Source organism: Hippoglossus stenolepis, chromosome 14 (genome assembly GCF_022539355.2).
Source record: "Hippoglossus stenolepis isolate QCI-W04-F060 chromosome 14, HSTE1.2, whole genome shotgun sequence".
NCBI lineage: Eukaryota > Metazoa > Chordata > Actinopteri > Pleuronectiformes > Pleuronectidae > Hippoglossus > Hippoglossus stenolepis.
In genome coordinates this window covers 10,605,070-10,619,942 of record NC_061496.1, presented here as the reverse complement: position 1 = coordinate 10,619,942, position 14,873 = coordinate 10,605,070, and the positions used below count along the sequence as shown (strand labels likewise).

At 41.2% G+C, this 14,873-nt stretch overlaps 1 protein-coding gene across 1 annotated transcript; it reads right to left on the bottom strand.

Annotated features, from left to right (window-relative positions):
- Positions 1-2,152: 2,152 nt before the first annotated feature.
- Positions 2,153-10,644, bottom strand: srek1ip1 (SREK1-interacting protein 1). The gene is made up of 5 exons (XM_035177014.2): positions 10,530-10,644; positions 4,447-4,494; positions 3,971-4,129; positions 3,662-3,722; positions 2,153-3,346 (listed from the first exon to the last, which is right to left on the bottom strand). Exons 1-5 carry the CDS (start codon positions 10,642-10,644, stop codon positions 3,100-3,102), a joined length of 630 nt encoding a protein of 209 aa, XP_035032905.1. The 3' UTR covers positions 2,153-3,099.
- Positions 10,645-14,873: the final 4,229 nt, after the last annotated feature.

Below are 14,873 nucleotides of genomic sequence, written 5' to 3'. Positions count from 1 at the left end.
AGTTTCTTATTACACTTTTATCTCTTATCTAATTTCGTTACCTCCACCATCTGTTCGTCAGTTTGTTTGTCGGTTTGTCCGTGTGTGTGTTTGAAAGCCGGATTACACAAAAACTAGACTGAACGGATTTCTATGAAACTTGTTAGAAGGATGGGCCATTGGCCTGGATCCAGGGGGAAGGGGGAGATCCAGGATCCATCACTTTCTGTAACATTGAAAGATATTGTTATGAGTATGCAGAATTTGGTGCTGATAAAAAAATGGATCAAGTGGATTTAAATGTGATTTCATGAGGGTTTAGGCTTCACCAGGCGCTACCACCAATATGTCGCTGAAATGATGTGGATTCAGTAGGGAAGCGACAGTTTATATACATCTATCTAACTTTTGCTTTGTTCAATAATCTAAAAAGAATGATCTCCCCTCCGGTCCTTGAAGATATGAAGGAGCGGGACGTGTCTTGTCATGATGCCAGGCTCTGATCGGCAGCCATGCATGTAGCTGTCAAGATGTTGCAGATGCTTTAAGAGATTTCCCCTTCCCCAAGGCAAAGTGAAATTAATGGCGCTATTATAAACACCTGTCACACAGCCCAGATCCAACAAAACACCAGGGCTTCCAAAAGTCCTCGGCTTGTACAAGGCACAGAGCTTCTTTTTTTGCTGCTTCATGTCTTGGCGTGGATGGATCCTGACGGCATGGAGGTAGCGGGATGAGAGCAGAAATCGAACTGAAGCCTCATACGGGTTGTGGCTCCTGCCTGCAGACCTGAGCTGAGCTGCAGGTTTTCATGTGTAGCTCGGACTCATTTAAAGTACGGGACGCCTAAACTCCAGTCTGTTTATTTCCTGTTCTAACAAGTCGAGTCAACAGGACTTTTACTGTAGGTTGAACATGGACATCATGTGACTCAAATCACATGACTTCATGGGGTTGATATCACCAAAAGGGGCGGGGCAAGTGTCAATCAGAAGCTCCCCATTGGAATTGCATGACAAGGTCAGTGACATAGGATTCTGACATGATTAATGTTAAAGATATGAATCAGTCATTAATAAGACAAAGTTCCTAACTGGTATCAAAACATTTTTTTGTTGTCCAACTTTATCAAACATGATTTAAATGCTTCTGGTAATCTGGAACAGTCATTGAAGTTCTCTAAATGAGGTAAATGTGGTTTTTGGGGTCTTCCTGAAGTAAAAAAAAATGTCTATGAATAATGTACATTTTCTTAGCCTTTTTTTCATTATGCTTTTTAAAAATTGAGCTTGGCATCCATAAAGCTAATACAAGTGTCCCAGATTACGAAGTGACTTTTTTGGCCTAAAGAACACTAAAAGCTGTGCCATGTCTCCTCTGAGTGTGATTTCTCCATTGTTTCCACTGGTGTGGTTAGAAAATTGCAATCCACATTGATCTAATGTGTAAAGGTCAGAATAAATCGCAGAAATCACATCGCAGACATGTATGCATGTCTTGCACGTGTATATACAGTGTATGTAGATGTGTCTCTGCCTGTGAGGACGTGATATGAAACATAACCTTCAGACTAAGTGAGATTAATGTCTGACTCAGGTGCCTCTGTTATGAGTCTTGTTGCTCAGAGACTTCTTCTATTTGTGTTTATCTGTAAAAATCTAACTAGTGTCAGGAGGTTTCTGTCTCTCTTCATTCCACATCATCATTAGAGATGAAGGCAGCAACGTGAGACACTCAGCCTCTGAATGCTCACACTGTGGCCACTAGGTGGAGTAAAGATATTTACAGTGAGGCCGTATTGTATTGTTGTTTCAAGCTCTTGAATAACTTGTCGTTTATATTAAAAATAAGGTCAAAACAAATATTCAGGCCAATTTGCCATTTACTGTTGAATCTGTGTGTGAAGAACCCCTTTTATTGAGCTTGTTTTTTAAAGCAGTTTGGAGGAGACGAGAATTCTCTCACAACCTAATGCTGTAAAAAGAATGACATCATTATCTTCTCAGTCAGGTTACCACACACTGTAGGTGTGTTGCTGCCCTCTGCTGGAAATAAGACTATCTGCTACCGAACCACGTAATGGTCCCATCAGACTTCTCCGGTTTCCTAATAACCACAATGACTTTCTGCCTCGTCACCACTTATCATGACACAACAATGAATTCATTCACAATTTAAATGAAATAAAAGTTTAATAGAAATATACATTTAATTCAATCAGAGAAGAGTTTCTGAGGAGGACCCCAAAAAAAGAAGAGACAAATTGAAGTAGATGGTGAACAGGAAATAAACAAGCTGCATAAAGAGACTCGGGTAAAAGTTCCCAAAATCACCAAGCATTCATGTTTTGGAATGAACCCTTGAAATGTCCACATGACTACAATGTATGGCTGCTTATATCACAAAATTCATTCACATTAACAGCAGCCACATTGTCTGACCAGGAACCTACAGAGTTTAATTGTACTATAAAACCATCTGAGCAAAAGTAAAGTCTGAACATGTAAACAATCCTTTCCACAAAGACAAATCTCTGATCTTTCATGTCAACTGATGTTTATCCGTAGTCAAACTGTCAAGTGGTCCAAAAAATGGGCTTGATATTTAAAATTTTCAGCAATATGTCGGCCACCGAGATCCTTCGCTACAATCCCGTCAACCACAGATGTTGGAACCGTGTTTTTATGTTTGACCTTTTAAAAATGTCTTGGTGGAATTTAAAAGAACAATAAAGCAAGAAAATTGAATAAGAGACACAAAAACAAAAGAACAGCATCCAGAAGCTTGGAACCCCAGCTTGACTTATAACGAGAATCGATTACACTGAAAATATTCAGTATGAACACAATGAATAACACCGCAGCAGGTCACTGAACATGACTCTGCACAAACACTGTCGAATACAAAATGACAGTGGGCCTGTCTTGGTGAAGTTTTCATTAGCATGATGGTGCTATATTTGCATGTGTGAGTTTTACAGCAGTGAACAGTGCCTTTTCTGAGATATTCAATTCCCTTAAAGAACCCTCTGCATTGGATTCTTTGTTAATATTTGTATGTTACTGGCTGCATTATATACACAACATGTCAGAACTCCAGACGCTGCACAGACGAGTTGTCTCAGTCACCGTCTGATGATTCACTGGAGCTGGAGGAGGAGGAGGAGGAAGATGACGAGGACTTTGGTTTTCTGCTCTTTTGACTTTTCTTGTGCTGCTTCCCGTGCTCCTTTTTGGTCTTTTTGCTTTTCTTCTTGTGGCCTTTCATTTTCTTTTTCTTCCTCTTCTCCTCTTTATCAGATGAGGAGTCGGACTGGTCGCGTTTTTTCTTCTTCTTCGTGGTTTCCTCGTCACTCGATGAAACAGACCTTGGGAGTGGCAAAAAAAAAAAGGGGGGGGTGATTAAAAGATCACAAAAACCTGTGACTAATACAATTACAGTTAAATACTATAAAAAATATATAATTCTTTAGTAATAATTAATGAATACCATTGACCACAATGAGGGATTGACAATAATTAACATGAGTTAAGACCGGCACAAACATATATTTTATTCCTACTCAGATTATTCTTGATTTAAAAATCAGTCAAGTAACTTCCGTAAAATAATCGCTAAATGTACATCTGCTTTAAAGAGGACTATACAAGTATAAGAATGTGACATTTTGAAAAAAAGTTACCTTTTTCTGGACTTTCTGCTTTTGCTCTTCTTCCGCTTTTGTCTGTCGTCATCATTGGGACCTAAAATGTAACATTTGTAGTCAGATCAGTCAAGATTATTTTTACTTAGTATCTGCTCATAAATATAAAAAGGCAAGTAAGTCCACTTGCACTGCTGGGGATACCGCTGCTGCTTATCTATGTACATTCACCAACCACCTGAGGAGTCTCACAGGATCGATGCATTTACTTTACCTTCTAAAAATGCACACTATGAAAGGTCCAGCCTTATAGTGATTCAAAAACAATTGTGGGATTGAATTTCTTACGTCTGCGATGCTGGCTACTTTTCGCTTGCTTCTCATTGCGCTGAGGTGCAGGCTCGTCCTCTTCACTCTCCTCAGTGCTGGTGCTGCTCACATCCAGAACTATGTCTTTCTGGGGGTCGACTCGGACAAAATTTCGGCATTCGAACGTTAAGTGGCCCGCTGGAGAAAATCAACACAGAGAAGAGAACGGATGAACAACAATAGTAAAGCAGAACATTTTTTATTATTATTTACATTTTCGAATCCTAACCCTCAACTCTTATAACATTTGTAAGGGAATATGCAACAGGGTCTGGAAAATGTTGCTAAAACCATAATTGTACTCATCATATTGCTCACCGATATGTTGTAAGAGTTGTACATTAGAGCTTAATAACAGATTCTATCATGACTCCAACAAACCCCCAGGTTTACAGAGGGACTTAACAACACCTCTTTAACTTTTGATGGGACTTGAGGGTCGAAGCTTTACTTACGATATCCACATTTCTTGCAGCCAGCCCTGATGTTGTCCTTGTTAGGACCTGTAAGTAAAGATATACAAAAGGGAATCAGTTAAGTATTTCAGTATTTGTGTACATGTACAGGGACGTCCAATAACAAGACCATTAGGACCATTAGGTCTTGTTATTGGACATGGGCAGAATGGGCAGTTCTGGGCAGTTCAGGTTGTTTTTCCAACTCCTCGGAATCTGTTCCATTCAATCTACTTTCTTTTGACTCAGTGGAATATTTTTCAAATCCTCTTCAGACTCATCTGTTTCAACTTGATGTTGTAAAAGCTTTATTTTTACTTTCTGCTTTTAATGTTTTTGCCTCCACTTGCTCTTGGTTTGTGAAGCACCTTGGGACTTTAGTTCTTGAAAGGTGCCAAATAAACACACAGATTATTATTAACTCATAACATACATTTACTACACTTCATTTGGAAGCACCCATATTTACTCATAGTACCTAATACATTTTTCACAATGTTGTTTATGGACTACACATACTGTTCTAACTTAAGAGTCACTGTGACACACACACACACACACACACACACACACACACACACACACACACACACACACACACACACACCTTTGTGTTTCAACACTACAGGTAAAGACTTTTATGAAACAACAAACACACCAGGTGTGAAACAACAACGGAACATACACATCTATAAGTTGTCTGGTGTGTGTTAGCATGGCGTTTAGCATTATGCTACTTTATTTATACCACATCATTCCTCCATTAGATGTTCAGAGTAAACAACGAGGGCGATAAATCTGAAGCTATGAACTGGAATATATGATCAAACTAAAGGACCTACCGGGAATAGTGGTTGAGTTATCCAGTTTGAGGCCGGAGTGATAAACTTAGCGCGAATCAATCGACCGTCCACCAGTCCGCACGCAAAATAACGTCGACCGGAAACAATTGTTCTTAGAAACTACTTAGTTCCGCAGTCTTTTTCCGCTTCTTTCCTCTGGCGGGAAACCGCATCACTGGGGTTTACCGCCCCCTACTGGACTGGAGCCGAGAGTTCCTGCAGTCACAACTTAACTAATACATTTTAGGTGTTTTTAAAAACCACTGGTCCCCACCTCTTTGTATACAGTCTATGGTCCCCACATGTTTGTATACAGTCTCTGGTCCCCACATGTTTTCCATTCAAAACTCATCCAATTAACACATAGTCCTAGAAGCAAATTGTCCTTCTCTACTTTATTGAAAATATAAAACAGCTTACAACACAGTAATCAGATATAAACTTCTCACAAAACAAGTTAATACATATAGAAAATGTGCTTTTATTGATTAAATAAGCTAAATGAATACATAACTAGCCGATAACACTAGGGCAGATATGGTTAAATGTCAGGGATATCTAATTCAGTGGGAAACATTATATATTCTGAAATAAATGTAAGTGCTTTTGTTCCTTTAAAGGTCCCAATCTCCCAAAATGGAGAGATTTGCTGTGGTGCAGTAATAATAGGGACAGTCAAAAAAGAGACATTGGTAAAAGTATAAATAAGTAAACATGCAATATAAGGAAGCAAGGAAGTATAAAATAGAATTATATATACAATTGAAACAGATTATATACAGTGAAATGCATTGCACATTAGCTATTGAGTTCCATGGATAGGAGTGAGTATTAAATGGATAATAAATACAGTAAAAATATTATCAAAGACATAAAGTCTCCAATCTTTCCGCCTTTAAATAGGAAGAGTAGAAGTCATGATGGCGCCTCCCTGTGGAGAGATGGCCGCACAGCATCTGAACATGTGGATTCTGGTGTTTTTAATGTATCAGTGTTGATTCTGTGAGAGGATTTTTGACCATCCTCACACAGTAAATTGTCCCCATGAGGAGAGTACAGCCCGACTCATTCCACAGATACTCCCTTCTCTCCAAGCAGTACCCAAGGTCAGGTTATAGATAAAGGGCCAACTAGCAGTACATTGTAATATGTACGCTCATGGACTTTCATATCTAATTCAGATGACCTGAGAAAGAGGTACCAACTCTAATTTGTTTGTGTATTACATCACGCAAGGTGAGGGAGATAAATTGGGAGGCTGTGGGAGACATCTTCAGACTTGGGGGTGACAATTGCTCATGTTACTGTGTTAGGGTTTGTATATTGTTTCACCTTCTGGTCTCCTTGATGCATCAAGTCTACATTAAATCCTTCTGCATAAGACATCAGCTGCTGCCTGAGTTTTCCTTTCACCAGCTTCCAGGAAACGTCCATCACAGATTCAGGTTGATGAAATGATCGATGTTATGATTCAATATCTTTTTACTAAACGAAAAATATGACGCCTTGTCTCCATTTTCTCATTCTGCATGTTTGTGACTCCAGAGCTGCACAATCCAGATCTTCAACTCGGGTCCCATTCAGGCAGTTAGTGCAGTTTGGGAGTTTTCCACATTTGAATAAACTAAAAGTTGACAGATCAGACAATCGCAAGAAAATACATCTTCATCTGTATGAACTGAACTTTGAACTAGTTCTGAGTGTGAGCTGGCACAACAGGGGTTAATGTAAGGGTGCCACAGTCAGACGGGGAGACGGAAAATGGCGACAGATGTGAGTCCCCCAGACATGTTCTCATCATCGAGTCTGTGACTGTGGCACAGACACACAGACACAGACACACAGACACAGACACACTCAATTTAAATCTCCCAGTGACCATTCTGAGTGACTGTAGCTTTTTTCAGTTTGTTAAGGGGAGATATTTTTAGAAACCTGTTCAGTTCTGCTGCACTGTGACTTCATCACTGTAGAGAAATGTTAAATTCACCTTTCAGCCACTGGAAGGTGCAAAGAACACTTCTAAAAAAGACAGTGAACAATGTAAGACGATTAATTTACAATTAAAGTACTATCAGTGGAAATAAATAGGCTGCAGCCGCTGCTACAGTACAGAAGGGAAATCAATACAAGACACACTAATACATGTGATTCACAGTAGGTTTCAAGGCCAAGACAGAAACCTGCATAACTCACTCAGCCAGTTAACAGCGTTTATAATCAGTCATTAGTCTGTCAGTGGAAGAAATGCAAACCTCCAGACTGAGAGCGATGAGGGTTCCAGCTCCCGCCGCTAATTCGCTGTATATATCACATTACATTCAAAGCAGTGTAATCTCAAACTGTTATTCCAGATGTGCTTCCACAAATCTGTCATGGTGTTTTCTCACACACACGCACACGCACACACACACACACACACACACACACACACACACACACACACACACACACACACACACACACACACACACACACACACACACACACACACACACACACACACACACACACACACACACACACAGAGACACACACACACACAGACACAGAGACACACACACACACACACACACACATCTCTGTCAGATATAATCATCCACCTGGAAAACAATGCTTCCATTTATTCGTCTACAAGGTTTTATTTCATTTGTCTTGTTCATGTCAAAATAGTTTTTAACATGGTGGTGTTATCCCCTGGTTTACTTGTTCAGCTGTGTGCACGGCTCACAGCGGAGGTCGAGGGATCTTATACGATCAGAATGTCAGTATTGAGACTAGAATAAGAAGGAAACTGAAATACCGTACAATGGCTGCATTGTAGGTATGTTACTTTAAATTCAATGGTGGTGGACGGCAAAGTGACTCTGGTTCATTGACTGTATATAAACATGGACTACGCATCTCCACTTCCTGCCACTAACATGGAGGAGGCTGGCATTATGACCTATACTGCAGCCTTGGTGATCAAGATGGTTTGGCTTTTGTCATTTGCATCTTTGTATACACTTCAGCTTGGTTGTATAAATTAGTACCTGTCATTTTACAGTAGGCTCAACAGTTTTTTTGTTTGTTTTAGATAGGGATCTATCTCAGTAAAATGTTATGATGCCTATAAACAAATGCAAAGTTATCTGGCTAATCTTGCTTTGTGACTCAAGCCTCAGGCCATACATTTGAGTAATTATAAACACTAAGCTGCTTACTTCTCATATATATTTTTAAACAATTTAACTGTGAATATACTTCAAATCTATATGGTCACAAAAACAAGGGTTGGGCCTTTAGGGGGTGGGGGGGGGCTCTTATTGGGAGCTGCTGACAGGCTGTCTGCACATATGATACAAAGCTCCCTGACAATGATAAGACCACAGTAAAACATTCATCAGTTGCTATGCTGCTGCTACTTTCAATCCATTCTTGTCCGAACCACATGTCTTTCTTCTCTTTCGCCTCCTGTTCCTCGACAAAAACAACAAAGTGTACTTGTGGACCTCATCAGAGGTTTTGTTTAATCTTTTGTCTAAAGCATTGTCTTCAGCATGAGTCACTGAACTGTTCAAGGGAAACGTTTATTTTCTGTTTATTTGATACTAAAATCGTAATTAGTTGCATGCAAAACATTTCAAATGAAAACAATTACGCTGGCACTGAAGAGGCTTGACAAAGAGGAATTCTTCCTCAGTGACAGAGACACTTAGTTACACAAACACGTTGAAGCCGTTGACCAACACAAAGACTCACAAAACAAAAACTCCTTCAACTATGAATAAAAGGTTCATTGGGTAGATATGGTTTATTCTCACTCCTTCATGATATTTACGACATTCGCAAACTGAGATTAATTATGTCCTCTACACACTAAGATCAAATCATTACAAAATGGTTTCAATAAACTTTTCACAATGAGTGTATGAACACAATTGAAAACAAAAGCTGGAAACAGTCTGTTCCCCTCTGGGATGCTCCACTGTCAACGAAATACATCATGCTCATCTCCCTGTTTGGGAATTCATCTTCGTCACTCACATATTCATGTCGCCGACAGGATTTAAACAATTGCCTCACACAAAGTTCTCTGGTGGTTCCTCAAACCTTTTATTCTCTGTCTCAACATTGTTGTCACCAAGTTTCATGTTACCCCAACAAGCACGTGGAGAAGTGGGCTGAGGGCAGCAGGATGTTTGGGTACGAGGGATTGTTTTCTTTGTTCCCAGGGAACAAAAAAATATTTTTTGTGGAATGTTTTTAGGCAAGATGTGGAAATCTTTGATGCTCATATTTCTAATGAGAAATAAACAAGAAGTGCCCTGAAGCCAGCAAGCCATCTCGTGGCAGTTCATCCAATTGGCAATCAAGTTGTTGAGGTATATCACCAAAAATAGTCTTTTAAGGAAAATTCAGGGGGTAAGTTGTTCAAAATGTCACCTTCCATCCCAATCAAGTTGAGATATTTCAGTACCAAGAAGGTTGAGCGAACAAATTAGTCAGGGCAACATTTCTGTATCTGGAGCCGAAGGTTGGCCTCAGAGAAAGAGACAGATACAGTTTTTTGGGACTATCAGGTGAGTTAAGGGTCCTGAGAGTAGCAGATAAAGACTGAACCATTAGCAAAGTAACATGTATCCACAGTGCATGCAGCTCCCTGGGTGCATGTGTCATCCCCGAGAAATGTCAAGTGCCTGGTGTATCGGTAATCCATGCATGAGCGTGTGACCTGAATGCCCAGTTTGTCAATGGAAATGAAACCTCTCTCCAGTCACTGGCAGAGAGAGAAGCAGTCCATCTCCCAGCGGTTGCACTCCTTGCACTGCTGACGGACTCTGTCTGGTCAGCACCTGGCGGACACTGAGGACGCTACAGAGGATGTTTTTGGACAGAGGCCTGCTTAGGAAAATAAACCTACGTCTGACCTCAAGCGCCAGTCGCGGAGGCTCCTTGCCTCGCCACCTGACACGATGTTCTTCCCACAAGCACGAGCATCACACTTGGGTGGCCGTGCAGGGAGAGGGAAGGGAAAACTAAGGCTATTAGGAAGAGGAGTAAGAGTCCATATGTATACACCTTCGTTTACCAGCTTTAGTTTTCTTGTCCTTCATTTGCTTCCACTCTGCCTACAATAAAAACGAATTAAGTTTTATACATTTTCCTTTGCCAAATGTTTGGCCATTTCCTACGTTTCTGCCTGGTCTTGCCAGGTGAGGCAAAGAGCAGCTGGAATGGATTTGTTTTGAATGATACCTCTGTACGCAATAGGAGTGTGGTTGCCCTCCCCCACCCCTCTGTCTGCCCGACCCCCCACCTCCTTCCTCCCTCCTGGCTCTCTCGCTCTCCCGCCCTGAATCTCTCCATGCATGTGCGAGGGCTTCTGTAATGAGGGCTCTTTGATGTGGAGGAGATCTGGGGTAAGCAGGGTGCTTAGCTGAGTGGAGGGCGAGGAATGCGAGGCAGGTAAAACTGTTTTCTCCCATCAGGCCTCGCTCGACCATCCTGAATGCATCTCCGTGGATTTCCATAATCCTGTTTCTCCGCATAAACCCGTTTATAAGCAATATTTCACTCATTGGTACAAGTTTATTTCCACGTCGCTGTCTTTGTAATGTACACCGATGTACACACTTGTGTTTCTCTCTGCATTCCTTAAACCCCTTTGTCCCACTTTGACTCCTCTGAAACCAATTCTGACGTTTCCTGCAGCGAACTTAAAAGGCCTCAAACCCACGTGAGCGGCTGACAGACAAGTGTCAAAGAGAGAGAAACACTTTGAGGTGATGGATTGGGGAGGAAACAGATGGGCAGCGGGGGGGGGACCAGGGGACATGCTCTAGGATTTGATGGATATTTCTGATGCAAACTGGTAAAGAAAGTGAGTGCTGGTGCAGGTGTGTGTGTGTGTGTGTGTGTGTGTGCGCCTGTTTCACCTCCTCCTCCTCTCAAACAAAAGATCGAAGGCAAGACTACAAAATGGTAGTGGTGGAAGGAAACTAACTCTGTTTTCCATCATTCCTTTATTAGCTCTCTAGATACCTGGAGGTGAGAAAATTCACCAGCCGCTCTTGCAGAAGGATGCAGAGTGTGTGAATAAGAGTGTGAGTCTGTAAGAGTTTGGAGGCTCAGGGAAGCAGGAGAAGAAGAAAACGAAGAAGAAGAGGAGAAAAACTACAACCTTGTTGGGAAACAAAATCAAGTCTTGAAGCTGAAGAGGTTTTTGAGGCAAGATGATAGCGTTGATACGTTTACTTCTCCTCACTGGACATGGCGCTGCAGGTGAGTCAGGATTTTGTGTTTGCTAAGTTGCTCAATGCAAGAAAAATGGAGAAGGTTACACCGACAGCCATAAGCAACGGTTTGATGTGGTCGCGATGTGCCCATGAAAGCATTTTTTTAAGGCATGATGTCAATTGGAATATAGTCTTCAATGCTCACAGTAAAACTGGAGCTATGAGCCTGGATATGAGTTTACTGCAATTAGCTTTTTTTTTTTATGTCATAACTTGTAGGTTTCAAGTCAGACATAACAAACCATGCACAATTATAAGACATCACAGGGAGGCAAGAAAGGCATGTTTGCACACACACACACACACACACACACACACACACACACACACACACACACACACACACACACACACACACACACACACACACACACACACACACACACACACACACACACACACACACACACACACACACACACACACACACACACACACATACAAACAATTGTACTTCTATTTAAGTCAGACATGAAAGTCTGGACTATCCCTGGAGTTTGCCATTCACATATGAACAACGCAGCAGGAGACTTTTCAGGTCGGACACGTTCACAACAACGACATGACAAAACATCTCCAGAGCTTTCAGGTGAGGGGGCGCAGGCAGGAATCAGGATGTAACGTATAAATCCCAATGCGGAGATCATGTGTTTTTTACAGCACATCAACACCGGCATTGGCCCTCATCACAAAAAGCTCTCTTGAATTCTTTGTCCAAAGACACAATATATCTTTCCATCATTCTTATACCCATATAAACTTTTCTTTCGATCCTCTCATACTCACATGCTCTCTGCTAAACCAGTCTCTACATTTTACAATTTCACACACACACACACACACACACACACACACACACACACACACACACACACACACACACACACACACACACACACACACACACACACACACACACACACACACACACACCACAACCTAATTAGGATAAACTGGGTCTAATTAAGTACAAAGAGGGGCCACCTCTCAGTGCTGCCAGACTGTTTGATGTTGAGGCAGCGATCTCTCGCTGAAGCCGCTGCTGTGAGTTGCTGCCTTGAGTCGGGACGTGGGTCTCTCGGTGCTTCACTTCTAATTGTCCCCCAATTGAGTTGCACGCTGCCAGTAAAAACCCTTTTATGACTGCCCTTCCAACCGCTCTGAGATGGGATCTTAGTTACTAGCGCTTCACATAAAGAGGACTTACATCATTTATGGAAGCTCCTTAAATTGATCTGGATACATTCTTCATGTGTCTCGTGGATGTCACTTTAGTTGCCTTTAGACATGCACTGGAGTTTGCAGTTTGTCCATATTTTCTCCGGAGAAGGTGCATGTGTGAACGCAAATGTCTGAGGCAGACGCTTCACAGTTTTTGCGCCCTTTCTCTGCCATGGCCTCCGAGTGTAATGTCTGTAGAAATCCAGGAGAAGTCGATGTGAGAACACAGCAGGGGATCCCTCGCGAGTCGGAGTGTTGATGACGCTTCTAACATGCGACAGATGCAAAAATACATAAAACAAAAAGAAAATAAATATCTCCAGGTGAAAAAACGGTGACACACACGTAGAAGACAAAGATGTCAAGGTAGTTTGTTGTGATAACATCCGACACGCGTTGTCAAGAAAATCACGTGATCTCGAAAGTGGAGTTAATACGTCACTTCCTGTCTCGGTCTGCTGCTCCCGGCTGCTTCACCTCATGCCTAAATAACGCAGAGAATTTATTGCTGTTGTGAACGCGTCTGTGCAGAGAACCTTCTGTGTCGTGCATGTTTGAAAAGCAAACTCTGGTTAGACTCTGGAGCCGATTCTTCGGATTTTACCCGCAGGACATGTCTGAAACAGCTTCTGAGTGTGTTTTTGAGGGAAGGGGGGATACGTATTTACGCTGAGGCTAAAATAGATCACAGGCATCATTGCAGACTTAGTTTTTGTTCCACCAGAGCTGTCTCTGTTTTTATTGTCTTTAAGATCTGCCAGTCTCTCTGTCTCTTCCCTCTTTTTTCTTCCCACACTCAATGTCTGATGCTCTTTCTTTAAGATACCATCTCAAGCATCCACTACTTTCACCATCAATATCCTCAGCCCCATCTCTCCGTCCTCTATCTTTGTCAAATCTGAATAAATCCGGTCAAAAGCCAATTTTAAAAGCCATGAGGAAAAGGATCTTTTCTCTCTTCTCTGAAAATGTGGCTGTGTGGTCTGGCACCACCCACATGTATATCCTCGCTTTGACAACCTGAACCTAAACATTTCCCTGCACGAGTTGTAATCTAGACCCAAAATGGTAATGACTAACCACTGTAATTCACAGAATCCATAGGTTAAAGGATGTAAGGAGAGCAGAGTGGAGGGGAGTAAAGTTTGTAATTTACATTCATTAGAAGCGATGACTCAGGATCCAGATGCTGGAAAGACGGAGTGTGTGAAGAGTTACTGTAAAAACCAGTGTATAAAACAAAAAGCTTGGAATAAAGATGTGTTTTAGGTTCTTTATAAATCAACCGTATACTGTGGGGCACCTCCTGAAAGTAAGTTAACCATAAGAATTCTACACATATATATTCATATTCTTCCATTTTTAAAGTCAACTTACCAATATTAAAACAGTGAATATTGTATATGGTGGTGAGAGTAGAGAGAGATTGATAATTGTAAAAATCCAGACTCCAGACATTTAGGCATGAATGCAGGGGACTCACTAACAGAGGTGAATTACGTGTCAGAGTGTGGGTGAGGGTTTATAACTTTCATATCCAACATCATAAGTTGAACCACACGCAAAGTCAGGCTGTGGATCTGCTATGGGACAGGAAGTGAACATTTTATTCGCCCCGTCTCTTGCACAGAATGGAAGTGAACGGGAGACAAAGGTATGTGTGACCCAGACTGTCAGTGTCATCGATGAGGCCACTAGCAAATGAAATTTATCCATTTTTCAGTTAGTTTCCCCTTTTTTCCATTTGAATTCAAACACAGGAAGTGATGGGTATATAATCGTCATAAATGCTGAATAAATTATACCATTTTAAAAATTCTTGGTATGGTTAAGATTTTCTTCTGCTTCCGGGTTTCTCATCTGCTGCATTTCAAATATCTCATACATGCTTGTATCTATGAAATATGTTTTGTTTTTTTTCTACCAGCACTTATCTCCTTATCCCTCCTGCATAGTCACGACTGTCGTGCTTGGTGGGAAGAATAGATTCAATATGTTTTTGGTGTCAACAGGAAATGTACCTGTTGGAAGTACAGCCTTTCTAATAAAAACGTGAACAATCGATTGGTTTTTTTTAAGATCA